The sequence below is a fragment of the Setaria italica genome, chromosome VI, assembly GCF_000263155.2.
Source record: "Setaria italica strain Yugu1 chromosome VI, Setaria_italica_v2.0, whole genome shotgun sequence".
Classification (NCBI taxonomy): Eukaryota; Viridiplantae; Streptophyta; class Magnoliopsida; order Poales; family Poaceae; genus Setaria; species Setaria italica.
In genome coordinates, this window is record NC_028455.1 from 33,696,918 (window position 1) to 33,720,804 (window position 23,887).

Sequence of the window (23,887 nt, forward strand, 5' to 3'; positions counted from 1 at the left end):
AAGGGTGCACATGTCCAACAAAGTTAAAGCAGCAACCACTAATGTGGGGCTTCAGCTGTAAGCTCTGCTCACATATGAAGCCTCCAGAATTCAATCAAATGAAGATGCAGCGCAGCTATCAACGTGATATAACACACTCATCTTTTTGTTTCATTAGACGATCATGAAAAGGAGAAACGTCAGAATAGACGAGGCTTTCTCAACTTTTTGAATTTTTTTAGAAGGCTACTCTTAATAAAATTTTAAAAGGCCACCAGATCAGCTAGGACCCTTCTTCCTAAAGCTTCAGGCTCGTTTGCAGCTCTCATGGCGACACCAACCACACCACAAATATGCTACGTGTCTTGCAAGCAAAACCAGCATCTAAAGCCACTCACAGCAGCCACCACTGTGTTTCACAGCTTTTCTGTCATACACTTGCTAAATCTGTGCCCTCCAGGGCCAGCTCAAAGCATGCACCGCGCAAAACTGAATTCATCCCAGCAGTATCTGCTCTGAGTTTGTCAGATCCTTGAGATGGGATCACTCAAGATGACTGAAAAAGCTCCTGGTGCTGCACTGCCTGAGTCTTCATGTGCCTACTTGCTTCAAGAACTCAAGGTACACAGATTTCTTTCAACAAAGCATCTATATATGTTACATTCCAGCTAAAATGCTTACTGAACTCTATGGTACTTAGATGATATGGGATGAAGTTGGGCAAGACAAAAATGAGAGGGAACGAATACTGGAAGAGCTCGAGCAGGAGTGCCAAGAAGTTTACAGAAGAAAAGTTAATAGTGCAAATATGTCTCGGATTCAGCTGCATCAAGCATTAGCTGAATCTGAAGCTGAATTTACCAACCTGCTCCTATCCCTTGGAGAAAGATCATTCCCAGGCCGAGTAAACATCTGCTTTTTACACATGTCATCATTTAACCATATCAAACAAGAAACCGTTGGAGGCTAACCTGAAATCCTTTTATGAAGCCTGAGAAAATGGCAGGCACTCTAAAGGAGCAGCTGAATTCCATTACACCAGCCCTACAGGAAATGCAGATGAGAAAAGAAGCCAGAGTAAAGCAGTTCATGGAGGTTCAAACTGAAATACAAAGAATTGCTTCTGAAATTGCAGGACGCTTGGGGAACGAAGCTGTCACTCTGAATGAAGAAGATCTGTCACTGAAGAAACTCGAGGAATTCCAAAGCGAATTGCAAAGACTGAAAAGAGAAAAGGTAGACATGTATCCTTGACTTGATGAGAAATCTATACTATAATAAATGTATTATAACAGGCCTGGATCTGATTTTGGAATTTTATTTTCTCCAGAGTGATCGTCTCTGCAAAGTTGAAGAATACAAAGTTCTAATTCACAATTTTGCAAAAGTCATGGGAATGGATCCTTCAAAGATACTTGCTAATGTTCACCCAAGGTTGCTAGATGGACCAAATGAGCAACAGACAAAGAATATCAGTGATGACATCCTCAAAAAGCTCAACATGACTGTTCAGCAGCTTAAAGAAGAGAAGAACAATAGGAGGGAGAAGGTGATCTATCATACTTCTGGTACCAACCAATGTAGCCACACTTTGCTTGGTTAGGTTAATACATTCAGGCTCTCAGGGAGTGATACATATAAAAATAATTATTATACTTAGTTCAAGAATACCAGAAAGCAAACTGGCTTAATGCATTAACCAGACACTCCATTAGTCTTCTTACAAAATATCACCTTTGAAGTTATAAACAACTTTAGCATTACCAAGTTATTGCTGTTGCTAGTTCCAACAGGAAATATACTGTGAGAATATTAAAGAGAGAAACTTGGAACTGCATACATTTTTGCCTACTGATGCAGGTATTGTTTTGTAGCTCCAAAACCTTGTAAAAGCATTAACAAACTTATGGGATACTCTCGATACTACCATGGAGGAGCGCCAACCATATGGGCAAATTAAGATACTCGCAATGACTTCAGTAAATGGTATGTTAGGTCCTGGAAGCCTCACACTTGAGACAATTCAACAGGTAAAGCCCAGATATGAAACTAAAATAAAAACATGAAGTACATCAGTAACTTCTTGAAGCTGATAAGTAATTAATTTTACCATATTGAATGAAATAGGTTGAATCTGAAGTCCAGCGACTGAATCAGTTGAAGGCAAGCAAAATGAAAGAGTTATTCCTAAAAAAGAGAGCAGAAGTCGACGAAATTTGCAAGAGATCACACATGGACATGCCTTACCAAAAAGAAATGGACAAAATAATGAATCTGATAATGTCAGGTGAGTCCAGCCATTAGATGCCATAATCTTGTTTCAGTGCTGGGGTATAATTTCCAGTTTCCATTGCATTGACTAATATGGCTATTTGGGGAATAAATGAACAGGAGATGTTGTCCACGATGATCTATTAAAGACAATGGATGAATATATATACAAAGCAAAAGAGGAGGCCACAAGCCGGAAAGACATAATGGACAAGGTTGAGAAATGGATGGCTTCATGTGATGAAGAGCGATGGCTAGAAGAATACAGCAGGGTGCGATGGCTGCTTGATGACCATAGCCATAGACATATGCCTTCTGTACAAGTTTAATTTTTATTAAGGTGATTATAATTTTTCTACAGGATGAGAGAAGGTATTCAATAAGCAGAGGAGCCCACAAGCACTTGAAAAGGGCAGAGCGTGCCAGAATCATAGTTAACAAAATTCCAGGTATGTATGCTACAGAGTAACATGGAAATTGAAATGCGACATATATTTACTAGAAATGGTGCAGGCTTGGTAGAACAGTTAATAGCCAAGACACAATTCTGGGAAGAGGAGAGAAACAAGATCTTCTACTATGATGAGGTGCGACCTCATGAACTCCAAACAGAATTGTCTGATCTAAAATCATTCATTCAAAATTTGGAGTTCAGAACAAAAGCATTCATAGTTCATAAAATATTTGGATTTAAAAAGATACTTATCCCAGACTGACCTAGATGGCCTAAATGTATAGTTCGGTATGTTATTTTTACTGTAATTAGTAACTTCTCGGCTTGCTTCAGCCCATCTTTGAACTATGATGAACAAGATTTATAAAGCTCACAAAGCGTCAAACTTTCATACTTGAACAAAGCCAAAATACTGAACAAATGTGGCATGCGCACTATACAATTTTGGTATTGTAGTGGCACAGCATTGACGCCATTTTGAATTGGCACCTTTACAATTTATGGAAAGTGAGGCTAGGTATCTTTGGTAGTTTGGATAAGGTGGGCAACAAGTAAATGTTACCTTAATCAACTCATAGCCTTCACCTATTTAAGCAACCTTGTGAATGTGCTTATTTGTAACAGCAAGCTAAATAATAGCATAAGTTTGTGCATGCGACGTTGAATAGATGCAATAAAGTAAAATTAAAAACTCACAACCCAGCACACCACTCAAGAGAGTATTAATTAGCATGCAAAATACTAGTGCTTTTTACCCAAAGAAAAAAGCATAGGCAGCAAAATACCTGAAGGGAGGCTCTATGCTCGATTTTTTTAGTTTGTAATTATGCTACAGCATCTGTGACGGGGGCATTCTTCCAAGACCATCATTTGAGAAAACTCAGTGCAATAAAGAATAGGCCAGTTAGTCTTGAAAGTAAAAATGACTATGAAGCGAGCATACGTGTATGCTGGTGCTAAGAAGTATGAAGTGTCTTGTGCAGACAACAAGGCATGAAAGGAACTCTATCATATCCAAACAGGCAAAGCCACATATGCAATGCCTGTACATAGAGAAAGCAAAAGGCGGTTTACTTGGAGAAACCTATTCCTTAGCATTAAAACCTGCGACGATATTAAAAGAAAATCAGAAGTTCTTGGAGGGGAATGCATGAGGGATATAGGTGCCCACCGCAAGTCAAGATGAATAGGAATGTGCACTCAACTATGGAAAACCAACCAATACCAGGGCAAAGCCTACACCAATATTGAGAAAGAGATTCAATAAACAAAATAATTGGGATTCTCATAGGAAAGTGCAAAAATCTGTCCATAAAATCTAAGCATTCTTTGTGTTAAAGAGTCAAATTGTGCAAATTTTGACCAAAGATTACTCAAATATGTGTGTTTAGTCTACAAAGGTTGCAGGAATAGATTTGTATTGAAATTAATTTTCCAATGATATTGATTTTGTTCCAACTGACGATATATAGTTTCCGAGAAATCAATGGTCAATATCTACATTTGAATACTTTCTTCTTTTAAAATATGCCCTGCATTGATGTATAGAGGGAGCCCTCCACAACCAAAAGGACCTTATGTTACCTTAAACCAAGAAGTTATTCGCCAAATGATTGTTCTATAATTATTGGCAAATTAACATATACAGTTTATATTCAGAAGTAAATGTTATAGAAACAACCTTGCAAAAAATACCATTGCCTGCATTTGAATGGCTAACTCTTACCTATAAAAATAACATTAACAACAAATTTCTTGTATTAAATTATTAATTGAAAGATTTTATTAAAAAATCCAAACAACCATGCATTTTCAGCTAGACTGATTGTCATGTAATGATAGAAAGTCTTAATAATTTCTTGAACAGAAATGCTAATATAAGCTTTTGCAGCTTCCGCTTCTGGCAATGCTGAAAGACTACATGTTGACACTCAAAGAAAAAGAAGAAGAGAAATACAGGGAACGGGTGAGTTCTCAACTGGTTGATGGTATTGGTACAGGGAATCACCTAACCTGGCTCATACAGGGGTGGTTGGATAAGGGGGTTGCTCTAGGAATTTAGTTTAAACTTCGAACTAGATCCTAAGGGTTTGGATTCCAACCCCCCTATCCAAACAGGATCTACGAATTTCACCTATTACCAGTCGAGATAATGTTGGTTTCATAAACATTTCTTTACAGGAGAATAAAAAGATACAGACTCTACTGTAAAGAGGCATGAGAATACATTAATGTTAAGGCCTAACACAAGCTTCAGTCGTCCATCAAGCAGAGGCTTCAATAGTCATGGCTCCACATCCATGTGGAGCAGCCAAGTTTCTGCCAAAGTTCAACTACTACCTGACTCAGAGAACTCACCAGCTGAAAAAGATATGCATGCAAAAAGAATTAGGAACAGAGTTATGCAGAGTGCGTTGGGGAATAACAGAAGCTGTTCAATCCCTCAAGAAGATAAAACATCAGTCTCCAAAGTGAAGCAAGGCCTTTCACCAATATGATTTTCCTTCTTTTTTTACCCCTTTAAATGTCTACAGCAGGTTCTCTGTCCGATATGTGAAGTTACAGCTATTGCCTAATGCTATTAGAAAAAAATGAATAGCAGCATGTTTGTATGCACCTTACACCATATTCATATATTTATTGACATATCATCAGGAAAGTATGCTATTTTAGCTTTATGTATGCTGAACAGCTGGTAGTTCATGAGATTGTATTGCACGGAAGCACAGAAGAAAAGGTGACTTACCACATTAGTGGAACAATTCTATGATTTCTGGCAGCATATCAATCATTCCCTTGCAGAGGATGAGAGAGACGCCAATTAAGATGTGTGCGCCCACTTCTATTATGGTATAAAACCTGTCCAGTAGTAAAGAAGAAGACTAGCTAAACATAAAAAGTTACGGCAAAGAATCACGGTACTGCCCAAAGCCATAATGGGAATAATTTAACATACATCGGTCACAGTCATTCCCTCTTCGGAGACCACATTAGTCAGTTGTGTACATCAAGGCGAAAACTCATACACATGTTATGATGAATAGAAGTATGGCGATAGCATCTTCAAACCATGCTAAATTCAAGTAAAATACTAGCTAAGTTATTTTACTTTCCTAATTGTTACTATTCAGTAGACCACAAGAATATGATTGTATTGCCTTTCTATTCATTTCTGTTGTTGTAGAACGACAAAACAATCCAAACAATAATCTTCCAAGGCAACATAAAGCAACATAAGAAACTAAAAGGCCAAATAAGCAACTCACAACTTTCTGATCACTTCCTCCTGTGGAGATGTATTCGTCATTCGGGGCTACAGCAACCTGGAATTTATTCCACGAAAAAAAAAATCAATGCATCAAAAGAGGTAAGCTAAAGGACCAATTGAGTATAATATCACAATATAGGCTCACCGCATTAGCACATCGAGTATGAGTGACGATATGTCTGACGCAAGGTTGACCTAGAGTAACATCCCACATTCCAACGCTGCAGGCAGAGTACTAGTAGTTAAGCACTTTTGTAATAACTTAAATACAGATTGATGAATGACACCTTGTGTACTCACCTGCCATCTCCACTTACAGTAACAAGTACAGGTTCACCATGCAGCCACTGTGTGGCATTTACCCCCTGATCACCCTCGTCAACATGACTGGAACAGAGAATCTACTCAAAAGTCTATACAAAGTTGGGAAACAAAACAAACAAGAAAAGCTAATGCCTAATGATACATTGGAAGATTCGAACATAGAGTATTATTTAATATTTACAGCCTTAATCTGCAAATCATATGTTATAGCTCAAGGATTCAAGTTGGCAGGACATGTCTATCACCGTATTAGCAGGGGTTATCTAGTGGCTAAAGAACATAATCTTTTAGTCACGAGCAGGGTATTAGCAGGGTGGGATAGGATAGAGATGAAACCCAACAAAAGCCACGGGTACAAAAGTAAAAGTTATTGGTAATAGTAAAAGTAGCAATAGTTATCATAGTAAAAGGGGATATACGCATCCAACCTTTCTAAACTTTGCCTAGTGATACTTTTTTGAATATTTAGATTTGACATGTAAAATCAATATGAAAAGATTTGTCTCGAGAAGTACTTTCATAACATTACAAATTTTTTGGTTTGTATAAAAACATCACATAATCAACTTGAGCACAGGAATGAGGAACATCTAACAGAATGGAACGTCATTAGCCTACTAGTGATATGCCTTAATGCTGTCATTAATGTTTCTCCTAAAGAGAGAAGTTTGAATACAAGTATAAAACTCTGCCATTATGTTTTCTACTTGTGAAGATTATACTTCAACAACAACAACAACATAGCCTTTCAGTCCCAAGCAAGTTGGGGTAGGCTAGAGGTGAAACCCAACAGGAGCCACAAAGAAGATTATACTTCATTAGACTAAATAAAACAGACGACAACAATCTATGTCAGATAACTAGAAGCAGCACATCATGAATCCAGTGAAAAACTAAATTTCAATTCATAATATAAATGACTTCCACTAGGTTCGCCATTAAAGTTCCTAAATTTCCACCAACATTTCAGGCATAGAACTAATCACTAGATGCAATATTGATCAGTGCAACATTCACATTACCCTGGCAGTTGGCTTGTAAATTCTGCAGTAGGCATCTGATTCCCATGGCTCAGGCAATGTAAAGGCCGAAAAAACCGCATGTCTCTGCTTTGCGAAACATCCTTGCTTTGATTTATTGGGACTAATCTTGTATCCCAAACCAAAGTATTATTTGATGTGCTAGAAGCAGAAAAATAGGTGCCACAGTTGCTAAATGAAACAGATGTAACCTGTCGAGAAACAACATATCTACTATCAGTTCTCAGAGAAAGAATAACTAAGAGATCAGAGTTAATAAAGAAAGTTTCACTATCAGAAGGTGGATGCACCCTTCATTCTTAGATGACAATCAACACAAGAAATCACATAACATAATCAATCAAACTACAGCCCTTAATCCAAACATCTATGGGAAAAAAAAACAATACCTCACAACCAGATCCCACTGACAAATGGTTAGTTGCAGAACAAGTACGGATGTCAAATATGCCAATAGTACCATCACCAGAACCTGCATATTGGAGGTAACAATAACTATACAGTCTTTACTACGGCTGCAATTGCAAGGGATTCCATGAGACAGAAAAGGGTAAATAACCTGTAATGATAGTGTTGCCAGCAGGGTTGACTTTAAGGGAAGTAATATACTGTGGCAGAGATAAGTTAGTGCTTCGTTAACCTCTAAAAGTCTCACATAGAAACAAAAGGAGAAGGTACATACAGAATCACTTGCAGAGAAAGATAAGTAAGACTCTGGAGAATCAATATCCCATAATTGTACCACAGCTGAGCCACCATAGTCACAGTCACTTCCACATGCCAGATGATTTTCACTATAGAACTCCATTGTATCAACTGAAGGATAAACCATATCCTGGGACCTACATTAACATGGATTCACAGGGTTTGAGGATGATTCAAGAATATTGGGATTTTGCAGCTTTAAGTGACAATATAAAATAGATGCCAACAAAGCACTAATAAACTTGCACCATATATCCTACAAATTAACAGATTGCATAGTTGACATAGTTTTAAACATAGACTGTTTAGATTGGAGACCGTGTCGATGTACTAATGGACCTATATTTGTGATCAGAGGAAGTACATAATTTACGAGGGATGCATATGCAGCACGGCAAAATATAAGACATGTAACCTCTAGTTTGGTCATGCAGTCCATTTTATGATACAATATGTTGCTTAATTTTTTTAACACTGTTGTAACATTTCAGTTACCAAAAGCGGGTGGTACCTCAAATTCGAATTTAGATCAGAAGCAAGTTCGCCTCTTAAAGCATTCCATAGTAGAAGCTTCCCATCACCTTTCGCTCCGCTAGTGACAACAAGACCTGTAAATGAACACTATGTTGAGATCAAATAATAAAGATAAATGAAGTACAAAATAGAGATAATATATTATTGATTTAAGAGAAGCAGAAGATTATGCAAATGAGCAAACCAATAGAGTTAACATAATTACAGTAAACAGACTACAATAAACGGATGAATAAAAAAGCTATTCACTGGCCATCCATTGTACTGATCTTTCAAAACACAGCGATCCCCATCCCCATTATCTGCAATAACTATATCCTAATATTCTGTAGAGGTTCCACACATCAACAACAAAATCGCTATTCTAAAGAGAGATAAGCACAAAATCTTGAACATGGTGAATCACTCAATCAGCACAGAAATAGAAACAATCATGAGGTTGCTGTCTGTTCTTTGCTCTGGAAAATCTGCCTCATTCAGCATCAAATGAAAGCTTGCAACTCAAAAAAGGTTAAAAAAAAAGGACACCCAGAAATATAACAGATGTAGGAATTTGTGTGCATAAAAAGATAAGGTAAGAGCAAACGTACAGGATTGCCATTTATTCACTGCCATAGCACTAATTTTTTGAGTATGCCCCACTGAATTTTGGTTATCACCACCCAGCGTATAGAGGCAAGACCCTGTAATGCAGTCCCATACCTATCCTCCAATTACAGGAAGAGAAGCGATGAATAGTGTTGTTCTCACAATAGTTGCAGTAATCAGCACAGAACAAAAAAAAAAGCCAGGTACCTTCAATAAATTAGAAGCACAAGATACGATACTTGCTCCTTTGACTGCAAACCCGACAGACTGGATCTGAGAACATTAAGTAGAACCAAGTAAAAATACTAATCAGCGTTATAAAAGCAAGCGTAAGCATGTCAAATAATAGAAACCAAAGCATAATAGCCAAAAATCACAGAATTCTAATATAATGTGTAATTCAGATTGGTTATTACTTGCGCAACAAAGACTCGTAACTGGCAGTATCACAATTCAAAATTACCAAAAATATGCTTATGAAAGCGGTCAGTTTCTCATTGTATAGGGCATGCTTAGAACGTAGAAGCAATGTGTCAAAGAATTGAGCGTGAAGCATGAAACAGAAATATTGCAAGAGAAAGGCTCAAGCATGCTGCATCCACATGATTATCTTTATCATTATTTCCATCTCACATACTCACATCACATGATAGTGAGCATTTTATCCAGCTAGGAATGGGTACCATCATGCAATCAACAAAGGAAAGGGACGAAGGGGTTATGGATGAACTAGCTCAAAACGTACTGAATGTGTAGATGCAACAAGAAAACTTATTTGGCATACCTTGGTATTGTGGCCTCTGAGCTGAATTGCCCTTCCAGAAAGAAGATTGAAAAGCAATAACTCGTTGGGTGCCTGAATTAATGAAATATTAAATAATATTACATAAATAAAAAAAGACGTACCCACTACTAAAAGCACCAAACAAGGTACAATATATTAAAATATGGAGATCTAAATTGATGAAAGCCGAGCAGGAGTAAATAGGAAACTGGAGTTGTGGCGGGAGACCCTAGAGTCAAAAGGTTTTAGTCCCAGCAGAACTAAAACTGAATATATGAGATGTGACTTCGGCACTACTACACATGAGGAGGGAGATGTCAGTTCGGAAAGCCAAGTAGTGCTCAGGAAGGATACATTTCGATATTTGGGATCAATGCTACAACGAGATGGGGATATTGATGAGGATGTTAGTCATAGAATCAAAGCGGGGTGGATGAAGTGGCGCCAAGCATCGGGAGTTTTATATGACGAGGGTACCATTGAAGCTAAAAGGCAAGTTTTATAGGACGACGATTAGACTTGCAATGTTGTATGGTGCAGAATGTTGGCCTACAAAAAGACGACATGTCCAGTAGATAAGTGTTGCGAAAATGTGTATGCTGCGTTGGATTGTGGTCATACGAGAAGGGATCGAGTCCGGAACGAGGATATACATGATAGGTTAGGGGTAGCACCAATTGAAGAAAAGCTTATCCAACACCGGATGAGATGGTTTGGACATGTCCAACGAAAGCCTCCAGAGGCACCGGTACATAGTGGAACCCTAAGGCGTGACAGTAATGTGAAGAGAGGTTGAGGAAGACCAAAATTGACATGGGAAGAGGCAATAAAAGGAGATTTGAAGGGATGGAATATAACTAAAGATTTAGCCCTGGATAGGGTGCTTGGAAAACAGCTATTCATGTGCTCGAACCCTGATTTGTGGCTCTTGTTGGGTTTCTACTCTAGCCTACCCCAACTTGCTTGGGACTGAAAGGCTATGTTGTTGTTGTTGTTGATGGAGATCTAAATTCTTACACAAAGATAAAGGAACTTTAAGACATTGCAATGATGATTTTTACAGTACCAGGAAAAGACAAGGTATTATTGAATAGAAAATGTAATGTGAATCATAAACAGCACTAACCTCATTAGAGCTAGAAACAAGCTGAGGCAACCCTTCTGGATGAAATTTTACATCAAGAACTTTGCGGACACCTTGCTGGGGCAACGCAACAGTAAAAACATCAGATAGGAGTGCATAGATGCAACAATAACAAAAAAGACAACGCAAAACCTTCTTGTCCCAAGCTTCTTTTTTTTTGAGAAATCGTCCCAAGAAAATTGCGTAGGCTAAATGAAACTTTGAGCCGCTCCCAAGAAGGGGGGGAAGTTTATAAAAAAATATGAAATGCATCAATAATAGTGATATTTCTGGAAACATTCAAGTTTTGTCCTTTAAGACCTCTACCAACAATTTGTCAATCCAGTCCTCCCTCTTGCTGATTGACTTTTGGATAAAAATTCCTTAGAGAAATAGTTATGGTTGCCTGGTGGACCATGTGGTGTCACAGCAGTAACAACATTTTTGAATCTGGAATTCTTTCTTTAGCTACATGGGAAGGTATGTTCAGAGAGGATTTGGCTCTATTCTTGCATAGAGCAAAACCTACCCTAAGGGTATTGTTAGAAAAGTGGTCGTTTAATTTCTAACAGTCGACTGGGTGGGGTTTACTTTGGGCTTACAGCTGATGTAACAAATTGTACAGACTCCCTCCAGTTCACAATGTTTGTCCATAGCACACCATGTGCACTAACCAAGGAAGTATGATCCAAGAAAAGGTCATAGTGATTGATCATTGATGCCCCAATTAAATAACATCAAACAACCACTTCTCTTCTTTCAAAGCATTTAATTAGGGGAATGCAGTGGAAATATTGCAATAACTACACTCTCAATATCCTCAATGGACAAACATTGTAAAATTTATTCTCCCAAGGCCATGGACAAACATAGTTAAACAGAATAGTTAAATTTATTTTACTTGAGACAGGAACCAAATATGTATGGGTTTCAGTTACAAGCAGAAACAAGTGTGAACGTAATAAAAAAATGTACACGAGAAGAGTGCTTAACATTGCATAAAGAGATGATAGTCAAAGCAAACCATCAGATATCAAAAATATGAACTTGCACAAATTCCACTGTCAAATGCGTAAGAGATCCATACCCTGTCATGGGGCTGAGCAGAAGGAGCGCTTGATGTATAAGCACATGAAGTTGGACACCAAGACAGGTAATTTTTTCTCACAAGAGGTACTGCAGGCCCTTCAAATTGGACTGCAGGTGAATTCCATCCTAATTGAAAATCAAGAAATAACTCATTACAAATTCACAAAAAATGAAAAAGGTAGACAGAATTGTTTAGGAAGGGGGAAAAAGCAACTGAGCAGTGAGCACTAATCTTTAGAGAACAAACTTGCCTTCAAGAAATGGAGTCCATCTTTCAGAATTTCGTCCAGCATAACCTCCACAAGAAGAAGCTTGAGACCAACTGGCACCAGTTTCACGTCCCTCAAGACAGAACAATATATTCTTCTTATTATCTCTATGTGAGAACAGTGGATTAGCATGTCCTTTCCAAATATTGAAATTTCTTGCAGTGTCACTATTTGAACTAGAATTTTGTTCATTCCGCACGGTTTCTGCATGGTGTCACCACACTTGGTCAGTTGATACAGATCTGTTGAACATATTTGCAATTTATAATAGCTTAAAAAGCAATATTTAATTAAAAATCGGATAATTATGGATTAACATTATTATTTTTTTTAAAACAAAGTGTAACACGCCAGCATTCCTGGGTGCATCTCAGCATGCTTAGAACATTGTAGCCTAATCTACAAACTACATTAAAATATCCAAGATTGACAGGAATCATAACTATCTTACAAAGTCGATGTCATTTTGTAAGGTGAGCAGTCAACCTTGCAAAAAGTTAAGACAGACATAAACGAAGATTTTCATTTATGGATCGATGATGTTATGGATTTTTCACCAAAAGTACCTCCAAAATATAGTAGAAAGCTGAAAAAGTACTGCTCAAAGGCTTGCATATAAAAAACAACTATTTTGGAACAGAAACAGCATGAATGAGGCAAACCAAAAAGGGTGTATTTAAGATCAACTTGCACCGGCTATAACAGATGATTAATCCTACATCAGGCAAAATGACAAACCTGTCGATGCTTCACTATAACACCATGCAGGTGTAACAATGATAGGGTTTCTCTTCCTCTTTTGCCCAAGTTCACTTTCTGTGGCTCCTGCTGGTATTGACTTTTCATTGACAAAAACCTCTGTTGCCTCTGAAGGGGCTGATGGACTTGCAATAGTGGCACCTTCTTGTACAGTCATGTTAGCCTCTGGATTTTGAAATTCCACATATGATGAATCTGCTTCTTTAATGGCAACGGTACGGCATTGCTTTAACAGCACAGCAGTCAATTGGTTCTGCAAGTCTGTCAAACTGAAACACATAAAAGAATATGTGAGCAAGAACTATTTACAACTTAACAGACATAGTTCAGAGTTAGCTGCCTACAGTTCATATTTGAGCAAAGCTTCTTTCTTTTTGGACAATGATGTCTTCTTGTCCCTAAGAGTTGCATTTCCACCTTGAAATCTGCCTGTGGCACCACTGTGTTGTCTGCCTGCACTGCTACTTGGTATCCTACCTGCAATTTGCCAGAATACTAACTTATTATGGAGACACTTAAAGTATCACTTCAAAAAAAATATGCAAAAATATCAAAAGTATACCTGTTACTGGAGGTGTTGTTTTCTGCAATGGCGCTATGTTTTCTACTGGAGCGACTGGAGCAGCACTCGGTTGAGCTGTGGCTCTAGCCGCAGAAAGCTGTAGTGTCTGCAAATCAAGAATCAGCTTTTGTACTCCTTGGCAGTTTAGCTCTTACAAAGAATAGGGAGAGAAAACATTTCTTGCAGCAATCGATCAAACAGTTAAGAAATCCCAATGTACCTTTGGCAACTTCCCCTTCTTTTTTAGCATCTTCAAATGCATCCTCTGGGTATAATGAATCAAATGGTATTTTGAATGCTTCTCAACCAGCCTGTCCATTATCTTCGGGTTCGATGTAAGCCAGTCAGATATTTGCTGTGTTGCAACTAGTGAGTCCATCTCAAGAGATTCCAACCACTGGTACACAGGCTTCCATAGATCAGTTCGCTGGAACCTGTAGGGGAATGCACTCTGGTCTGCATCTAAAACCTGACAAAAAGGACAAAACAAAAGTTAACTGTGACTCAGTTTTGTTGAACGATTATGGGGAATCTAAAAGACAGGATTTGTATCCAACAGATATGGAGAAGGATAGTTCCATCAAAGCTATTGCGCAGAAGCAGCAGACAGAATATGGGGAATATAGAAGACAGGCAGATATGGAGAAGGATTGTTCCATTGGAATTACCACACAGAAGCAGCAGACTACATGAAATACAGAGAGCTGATAAAACATTTCAGTTAAGGGACCAATGTGCTCAATGAGCTCCGAACTGAACTGATCGCCACAGTAGTTCAACCATTCCCACAAACTCTGCATAATCAGGAAACCAAACTAACCATACTAACACAGAGCAACTCCAAATTCCAAGGTCTGGTAGCCTTTCTATTAAAAACCCATAGAAACTAAACAAGCTCAACATCTACAACAGAGCATTAGAGTAAACCCAGCTCAGTGGTCATTGGATTGATTCAGAAATAAACCACATCCATACTCATCAGATTCGATGCCCAAAAAATGACACAGACGAAGCACGCCACCCAATCAATCCCATCAACTGGACAATCTGGGAGTCACATAATGATTCGCAAGCAGGTGAGGCGTAGTCGGGGTTGGTTTACCTGGTCACCGCGGAGGGCGAGGAGGCGCTGGTGTAGCTGGGAGCGGGGGAGGGATGGGAGCTCGGGGCGGTGGGCGTCGATGTAGACGTCGACCTCGGGCTCGGTGGGCGGCCGTCCGTCGGGGAAGGACTCGAGCCAGGCGCGGGCGGCGATCTCCCATGGGTGCGGAGGTCGCGTCGAGGAGGGAGGCGGCGCGGCGGGGGTCTGGGGTTGGGGAGGGGTCGGGTTCGGGGGCGTGGCCGGGGCGGCCGACGCGGGGGTAGGGGTTTGGGGGTGGAACGGCGCGGGGACGGGGAGGGGGAGCGGCGCGTCCGGCGGGAGCGCGCGGAGCGGGAGGATGGCCTGCGGCTCCGGCATTCGTGGCGGAGTCGGAGGCCGGAGACGAAGAGGGGGACGCGACGGGGCCTGCCGACCTGGTATGGTGGGTTTTGGGGGGTTTGCTTGTGCTTGTGCTCGATGGCACGTTAAAGTAGGAAACTAGGAAATGAGGAGAATTAGGGTGCGCTTAGTGATTCAATGTGAGAATTTGATTATCCGGTGAAAGTGATTTTCTATCAAATTGTTTGGAGACATATGACAAATTGTGCATTTAAAATATTTGTAGAGTTTATCAAAGTCCATGATCTCTTTTACATTATTATAGCCTACAACCAAAACTTTAAATGAGAGCAAAAGATGCCCGGATATGCATAAATTCAGAAATCTTTCTAGCAAAGTCATCATGAAACATATCTATGTTCTTATCACTTGAATGTAAAGGTAGGTGTATTGGGTATTGGTATGGAGGCTATGTAACCTATATCCTAATCATATCGTTGGGAAAAAATCCTGTGATCTCACCAGCCCGTGTGATCTCTCCTCTAACATGGAACATGGTACCTACCCTTGTATGGTGCCAAATAATCTGGCTTATTAAAATATTCAGAATCAACAATATAACTTTTCCTTAGCACTTTGCACATAACTTGCATGGAAAGCATAAATGAAAAATAGTGGAGCAAGATCTACCTAGGTGAGGATGTGGAAAGATCTTATTATCCGCAATAATAGTGCGATAGAGTACGATAGTATTATGCATGGAGCTTAGCTGACCGATAGATATATATAGTTCAAACACATATCAACATATACCATTTCTATCACATTTTGGCTTGATTTACCTGATTTACCAGTACATGTGAGAGAATCCTTTGGAGGTGGCGTTGCACCGATACGACTCCTATCAATAGCTCCAATGCAATTTTTAAAGTATGGATACATTCATGTGCCATTTCTAATCCTTGCATGTTGTATATGTAAGCTTGATCCTTTGGCTGAATCTAGTCTAAAAAATTCTAGTAATTGTCTCTCCAATCCGATCGATTGCTAACCTTCACTTGCTCAGCAAACAACTCATGAACCATCCTAAGGTTTCAACACTCAAATCCGCACTATCGATCATTGTGTTGTCCAAGAAATATATCATGAATTCCAGAATATACAACAAACAAGCAAGATTTATACAACAATATAATCAATTTGCATAGGAACAAACTTGAGGGGAAAGTGTGAAACTTGTTGACTGAGAATTAGCTTTCAGAGCTGGGGGAGCAGTTTTTATTTTTGGATTCACAAGTTCAGTACAAAAATGGTGAATTGCTCCCATAAACCCAAAAACCCGTTTGGTACTGCCATCCAAACATACCCTTAGAATTGAAGCATTTCAGCAAACGCGTCACACAATAAAATGCTCGCATAAAATTTCAACGAAGCAAATATTTGGAGATTATTATTTCAAAGAAAAATCCAACATGTTTGGCACATTTTTTTTCAGTTTTCAATATGCCAGAATGCTAGGTTTATTTGTATGATTAGTCACAATAAGTTCTGATTCCATGTCCAAGGTCAATAACACGTCAACATGGTACTTCTCGTAAATTTGAGCAATTAAGAAAGAAATCTCAACAAAAGTAAATATCCACATGACCGATATCCGCTTCTGAGCATAGGAGCATCCGTGTGTCTCATGCCTACATTCAGGCATTCTGGCTCTTTGGATCTGACCATTTTTTGAGTCTATGAGATGGTACTTTTCATGAATCCACTTGTTGTTGATCACGTCCGCAAGGCTGACATCACTATAGCCCAAAGTTTCCTGGATCAAGAAAATACAGGTATCACATTTCACGATACAAGGTATTTGATATTTTCCTTTTCAAACAACCCACCGTTATGTATTCAACATACTATTGGACAGAAGAGGTTCCAGAAAAAAGGCTAATACAAAAACTAGTGATCTTAAAGCTAACGATGACCAACTACAATCATAATCCCAGGTATTACTATAACCATCTCCAATCATCCCATAACGGAGCTACCAAGAGAATGCAGTGGATCGGTAAATTAAATAGAGGGCAAGAATTCCGTTCTACCTTGCCGTATATCAGCCCTTTCTTCGAGGCTTTACTTAGGACTACAGCATGTATTTTATCATTCGCGGAGGCTCCTCACACACAAACTCGAATTCGTCCTCCCATCGTGGATCCCTGTTCTTCTTGATGACCTAGTCAACAGGGGTGAAGGGTAAATAAAGAGATCAGTCAATCATAGCCATTCCATGAAGTTTTCTTAATAAAGATAATTTGTATGAATACTACCTTTGTTTTCTTCTCCTCGCCTATAAAACTTATTTTTGCATACGGGTTTGTATGGTGCTTCCCCTTAAGATCTTGAGCTTCATGAACAATAACATAAAGCAGCCCACCACCATCTGGAGTGACAGAGCTTTCTCTATCACATCTGTACCCTTTGTGCCTTCGTTCTCCATATCTTCTTCCTTGAAAGGCTTGTATGTAAGCTCTAGAGTAAGCTGACCCAACTTCTCATTTTGTACATCATTTGGATCCATAGTCTTAAGCAAGTCGAGGGTAGTAACTTTAGTCTCCTCTGCTGGGAGGTCTTTCAATAGGACCCTGTTCATGCTCATCTTTTCATGTTTTCCAACCTATATATGTCAATAAAAATAACTGCATATTCTTGGGTAGTATGTCACCAAAAAAAGGTACTGCAGAGTTGAAAAAGAAAGCATCCATACCTGTTCCCAGTCAAAGACATTAAATTCAAGAGCCTGAGTTTCTGGATCTGTCACAACAAATTTGAAATCTTCATTCCACTCCGGATTGAGATTGCTACGCTTTACTGTTGTTTTTTTGGATGGAAGCTTGTCATCTGACATCTTAAGTTTTACATATGGATCTGATTTACCCAGCAGATCCTTCTTTCGCAGATTTTGAGCTCTTACAACCTTCACAAGTAGAATTCCAACAGGCTTTTTGGATGCTCTGGAAATCAAAACCGTTAGAGATACTCATTTGCTATCATATCTATGGTTTAATGTATACAAACCCAAAATAGGGAAGGTGTTAAAGAATTTACTTTGAGGGGTCTATTATAGGTACTTCCAATGTCTTCGGCAACAAATACATGCTCGCTACTTGCTTCTTCTTGATGGTCTCCTGTAAATGCAGGAAAGATAGTATAACAAAATGAGTTTTTTTTTCGAGAATTCACAGGAGAGCTGCGTATCTTTGTACTAAGAAGAAGAAGATATGTAATAAAACATTTTTACAATGCGGACCATCTGGGCACACGCACACGGTTGAAAACAAGGAGCCGCATTACAGCAAGAAAGCAACAACTTGAACTAAGACTGACGAACGCTCGTAGACTATTAGCCCCTAGCTCCTACAACTACAGCCGGCCATCCCAAAACGATCATGTGTTTAGTGCCGGCTTCCATCCAAAGTTGAGCCTGATGAAGGATCACATTCGTCAGTTGAGCCACAGTTTTGGCTGACGATCTGCTGAAAACTCTATCATTTCTTTCCTTCCAAATTGTCCAGGAGATCAACATGAATGAGGAATCTAATCCTCTCTTCTTGCATTTGGTCATTCCCAATCTCATCTGCAGCCACCGGTCTATTGCTGAGCCCAGGACTTGGAACTAGGATGCCCAGAATCCTGCTGATTGCGTGCCAAATCTCCTAGGTATAGCAGCATGTGGCAAAGAGGTGGTCAGATGTCTCTATACCTTGATCACATAGAGCACATTCAGTATTGTCCTGCAGCCCCCGCCTGTGCCTTCTTTCAGCAGTCCATAACCTGTCTCTAATGGCTAACCACATGAAGAACTTTACTTTTAGCGGCGCCCACGTCCTCCAGATAGCATCAGCTGCAGGGAAAGTTGTGGCTCCCTGGAATAAGAATTGGTAGGCCGATTTTGCCGTGTATGTGCCTGATGGGTCCCATTTCCAGGAGACGATGTCCTCGGTTCTAGGTACGATGTCCTCGGTTCCAGGCTGAAGAAGAATGTTTTCAGTTATGTGCCAGAGCTGGATATACTGTAACAAGACGTTTACTGTTAGTCGTCCGACAATATCAGCTATCCACCGTCGTTCCTGAATAGCTTCAGCTACCGTCCTCGTCTTTGCAATCTTTGGCCTAATCAATCGGCAGAGATCAGGTGCAATGTCACATGGAGATACCCCGTCATTCCATCTGTCCTTCCAGAATAATGCTAAGTTGCCGTCCCCCAATTGCACAGTAATTGGAGCGAATTTTAGATAGCCCGCAGTACATCCACTTTAAAGGGCAAGCTATACGCGCAGAAGGATAGCTGGAGTCTAAATCTAGGTGATGAAGTATCAAATTGAAGCAAGGCTACTTTCAGTACACAGATGCATAAGCATTTGAACATATACAAGCCAATAAACGCAACAAGCCAAATAAGTGTGTTACAAGTTTGATGTGAATAGTAAAAGGGATGCATTTTGACATTCATGGTTTCTCATTGTTACAGTGCAACTTAAGCCAATACCAGTTTAGAAAAAAAATAATGAAAGTTCAGCATATAGTTCACAACAAGGTGTAGCAAACAAGTAAACTTTCACATGATAATGTTCAGAATAGCAGTCCAGAATACCTGAACAAATCTGTAAAGACCAGGAATAATCGTTACATCTGCTCCGAGAAGTTTTAGCCCAAAGTCAACATGTGGCTGCAAAACCATTAGCAATTAGCAAAGAGTCGTGCAGCAAGATAATGCAGACGTGGGTAATCAGTCGTCATACCTTCTCCACGAGAGAGACAAGGATTTTTGCAAAGGAAATGTAGGGACCAATGGCTTCAGAGTAATACGTGGTGATGCAAAGACTTGTAGATCCACAACCTGAAATATCTCAGGAAAAAACAGATTTAGTTTGCTCGATATATTTCAGGAAAAAACAGATTTAGTTTGCTCGATTCAACATATCACTAAGTAAATATTGAATCAATAATCCAGCTTATGGCATAACAATTTATACCTGGATAGTAGCTTTCAAACCATAAGCTTTTACAACAACAGTGACATTTGGATTTGCAGCCCATTTAAGGGGGTGTTTGGATAACACCTCCTAAACTTTAGTACCTGTCACATCGGATGTTTAGATACTAATTAGGAGTATTAAATATAGTCTAATTACAAAACTAATTACACAGATGGAGTCTAATTCGCGAGACGAATCTATTAAGCCTAATTAGTCCATGATTTGACAATGTGATGCTACAGTAACCATTTGCTAATAATGGATTAATTAGGCTTAATAGATTCGTCTCGCGAATTAGTATAGGGGTTCCGCAGTTAGTTTTATAACGCTCATGTTTAGTCCTCCTAATTAGCATCCGAACATCCGATGTGACTCACCTAAAGTTTAGGACCTCGTATCCAAACACCCCCTAAGAGATGGTTCCATTATCAGCTCATGCTCTTCTGTGACATAGACTTTCATCCTTGAGAGGAAAGGCACAACTGATCAAGATACATTTTGCAGCACCAGTTGTAAAAGAATTAGCATCACATATAGTCAAAATCTAATGTAAGCCCGTGCGAAAACAGGGTTCTCACACATTATTATATGCTATATATGGGAAAGTTAATATATGAACGTGACCAGTTGTACATAAAAGAGATGCTGACTGTGATGTATCTAGTGAATGAAATGTCCAATTCTAAACCCAACATAAAGTAGTTTTGGAACACAGATGTAACAATGTCTCCATGTGACCACAACAATTTTACCAATAAGGGTAAATTGGCTACTCATGAACTTATGAATGGTAACTCAAGATACAGAAAACAAAAGCAGCATAAAGGAAAACATAAAGTAAAGTCACAACTTTTATCTTAAGAATTAAAACATAAAATTAAACCAAAAAAAACTAGTTCAAAGTAAGGCATAAAGCCATCTGAAATACATATGCACATTGTTCGCCTAAATGGCCGTTTAGTCTGTTTAAACAGCGTTTAAATGCTAAACAGACGCCTCCCGTGTTGTTTAGGCCCTAAATGGTGAATTAAACGGTTGGACCGTTTAAATTTTAAACCGTTAAAAACCGTCTAAACATAATCGAGTTAAACATGATTAGATGAGCTAAATGACCATTTAATTTATAATTTAGTCAATAGGAGGATTACAACTACCACAATCAACACTAAACTAATTAGCATCGTAAGTATATGAAGTGTTGTGGGATTTAGATTTCTTCCAAAAAGATTATTTGGTAGAATACTTACATTTTACATTTGTAAATATGTAGACTTTCTAGCATATTTGAATTTTATATACATAAATATGTATATTTTAGTGTTATTATACAAAACCGTTTAGGTCGTTTAATCCCGTTTAAACACCATTTAAACGGCCTAAACGCTAAACAAAGGGTGACCGACTGTTTACCGTTTAGCGTTTAGGATAACATTGATATGCATGCATGTAAGGGAAGATAAGAATGCAACACTACTGACCTTGAAAGGTGGGCGGTAAGCTACCAAGAGTAAGTGTTTCAAACTCAACAGAGTCTATCTTATATTGTGAAGTATTCTCAGCAATAATTGGCTTTGTGATATCTTCTGCAGTTCTGCAGATAGCCTGCATGATAAAAAAAAAACACAAAGCGCAAAAAATTCAATGTCAATCCGAGATAATGATTTCAAGCTCAGAGCCTCAAGGCAAACGTAAAGATAGAGTACCTTGTTAAGATAAGGCCACATCAACTCCAGAAACCTGTTCAGCCAATCAATCTAGAGACGAGGAAGAAAATAAGGACCTAAAAGTACAACTAGGATTAATATAGTTTCTTGCTAGGTCATTACTGAAGGAGGAGCATACTCTATCATAGTCAGGATTCTTGACCCACAAAGGAATTTCGGGAAGGATGCCTCCAAAGATTTCAAATCGTATTCCACGAGTGGGCAAACTTTGACATCCTGACAGCCAAGTAGGGAGAATGAAAATTACATCCATGACCCCATTTATTGGGTTCAACCTCAAACATATAGATCCATTGCAAGCAGAAGCAAGAGAAAAAAATATAATGTATCACAAAATCCATTAGATTAAACTGCTTGACTCACCCTTGCCAGCATTGCTCAAACCAGAATGATGCAAATTTAATGGAACACTACTAAACACATGATTTCTCTAGGTTATTTCTCCTTCATCAAATGGCCCTTTGCTGGGGACGTGCAAGTGCAACATGTGCCATCACCAAGCAATGCATTAGTTTGGGAAGAAACGCACCATGGTCCCGCGCTCCCAAGAGTGTTATTTCAGAACATAATGAAAGGCGCATTGGACATGCAAATGTAGAGTTCTATGGCATACATCACAACTAAACATAATCAACAAACAATATAATACTCGTGGCTTAGGTCAACAATGCTGATCAGAAGGAACTAAATAGTAATGTGATGTACATAAAACGTAAATGAGTTCAACAGTGACCACATGCCTCTTTGTTTTGTCTTAGCTGCAAGATCTCAAATTATCCCTAAAACTATTTTGGAAGCAAAATGGTAAAGCAGCTATCAACAATCCATCTATTCATTATACAGCAGCCAAGAAAAAGTATATAGTAAGAAGGAATGAAGAAAAAAGGAAAGTCCCCACCTTAACATCATTTGGCTGGACGTTGACAAAGAGGAAGTACCCAATAACAATACCAGCCGCGAACTCAAAGCCAAATCCAGAGAAACCAAACACTATGCTGATTACACCCATCTTGGATCCTTTCAGAACCTTCAAACAAACACCAGATTTCAACCAAAAGTTGCAAACCAAACACAAAAAGGATATAATCAATTAATATTTGCACTCATGAAAAACAATAAACCAAAAGCATTTCACTCTGCTTAATTGCAAGGAAACAACTAGACTGACCTGACCTCCTAGAAGTGTAATGATCCTATTCAATTTGTTGCACAAGACAGGATAAAGCAACACCAATATCATAAATCCTTAGTCAAACAAATTCAAATTTTCCACGTTAGTAACTTTTAGGACCTCATCAATCATGGTTCTCACGAGCTATGAAAGTAATGCTTTAAGCCACATCATAAAAGAATATCATCAAACGTGTTCAAAAATTCGGTGAAAGTGACAGACAGCTAGCCAATAATTAAACAATAACAAAAAAGTATAGCTCAGCTGATGCAAATTGGTTCGATAACACGACTACAGGGACCTTCGGGGCAAGGAGAATACTTGTAACTTTCAAGCTGATCACGTGGGTTTCAGAACAATGTAGTGGCACCACATTACAGCGTGCTATTAAATATTAGCTGAGAAGACAAAAGGCGAATACAAATAGTGGAGGAAAAGAACATGAAGGGTGGCATTCTGAAATCTTTAATGGTTGTTCTTGCTTGAGGGTCATGGTGGTGCTTTAACCTTTGCTGGTGGACTAAGTAAATGAGAAAGGGTGCAACAGTTCTCGGGGAAATTCAACATAATGGAAAGGGGTACCTTCAGGTTTAACCAAAATGTAAGTATGTTTCAGAAACAAAACGTTAAACTCGGTTCAGTTGAAGGACCGGAAACACCAATCAGATTACAACAATTTCAAGAGGGCGGGTTCAAGAAGTACAGGTTGCATGCACTCCTCAAACAGTTACAGAAAGTTCATACTGCTAACGGAAACTTGTTGAAATGGAGAGCAAAACAGATGCATCGCATACAT

General features: G+C 39.0%; 2 protein-coding genes and 1 pseudogene across 3 annotated transcripts; 1 reads left to right on the forward strand and 2 right to left on the reverse strand.

The window, feature by feature from the left end:
* The first annotated feature begins 356 nt into the window (after window positions 1-356).
* Window positions 357-5,386, forward strand: LOC101760872 (65-kDa microtubule-associated protein 8). 2 transcript variants are annotated; one of them, XM_004973942.4, is made up of 11 exons: window positions 358-600; window positions 680-883; window positions 970-1,215; window positions 1,310-1,528; window positions 1,854-2,009; window positions 2,107-2,266; window positions 2,371-2,522; window positions 2,612-2,699; window positions 2,764-2,837; window positions 4,596-4,670; window positions 4,886-5,386. In XM_004973942.4, the coding sequence occupies exons 1-11, from the start codon at window positions 517-519 to the stop codon at window positions 4,913-4,915; spliced, it is 1,488 nt and encodes a 495-aa protein (XP_004973999.1). In that variant the 5' UTR covers window positions 358-516; the 3' UTR covers window positions 4,916-5,386. The 2 variants fall into 2 exon arrangements, with proteins under 2 accessions (XP_022683379.1, XP_004973999.1); XM_022827644.1 differs by lacking the exon at window positions 4,886-5,386 and having other exon boundaries at window positions 357-600; window positions 4,596-4,798.
* On the reverse strand, window positions 4,583-15,272 carry LOC101766015. The gene is made up of 21 exons (XM_012846894.2): window positions 14,852-15,272; window positions 13,970-14,218; window positions 13,750-13,855; window positions 13,532-13,664; window positions 13,167-13,456; window positions 12,411-12,632; window positions 12,158-12,285; window positions 11,074-11,148; window positions 9,948-10,019; window positions 9,371-9,436; window positions 9,166-9,277; window positions 8,553-8,649; window positions 8,019-8,178; window positions 7,896-7,944; window positions 7,726-7,808; window positions 7,319-7,527; window positions 6,273-6,359; window positions 6,118-6,193; window positions 5,971-6,027; window positions 5,451-5,563; window positions 4,583-5,065 (listed from the first exon to the last, which is right to left on the reverse strand). Exons 1-20 carry the CDS (start codon window positions 15,206-15,208, stop codon window positions 5,489-5,491), a joined length of 2,703 nt encoding a protein of 900 aa, XP_012702348.1. The 5' UTR covers window positions 15,209-15,272; the 3' UTR covers window positions 4,583-5,065; window positions 5,451-5,488.
* A 1,395-nt stretch (window positions 15,273-16,667) lies between these two features.
* Window positions 16,668-22,929, reverse strand: LOC101766423 (annotated as a pseudogene).
* Between the last annotated feature and the right edge of the window lie 958 nt (window positions 22,930-23,887).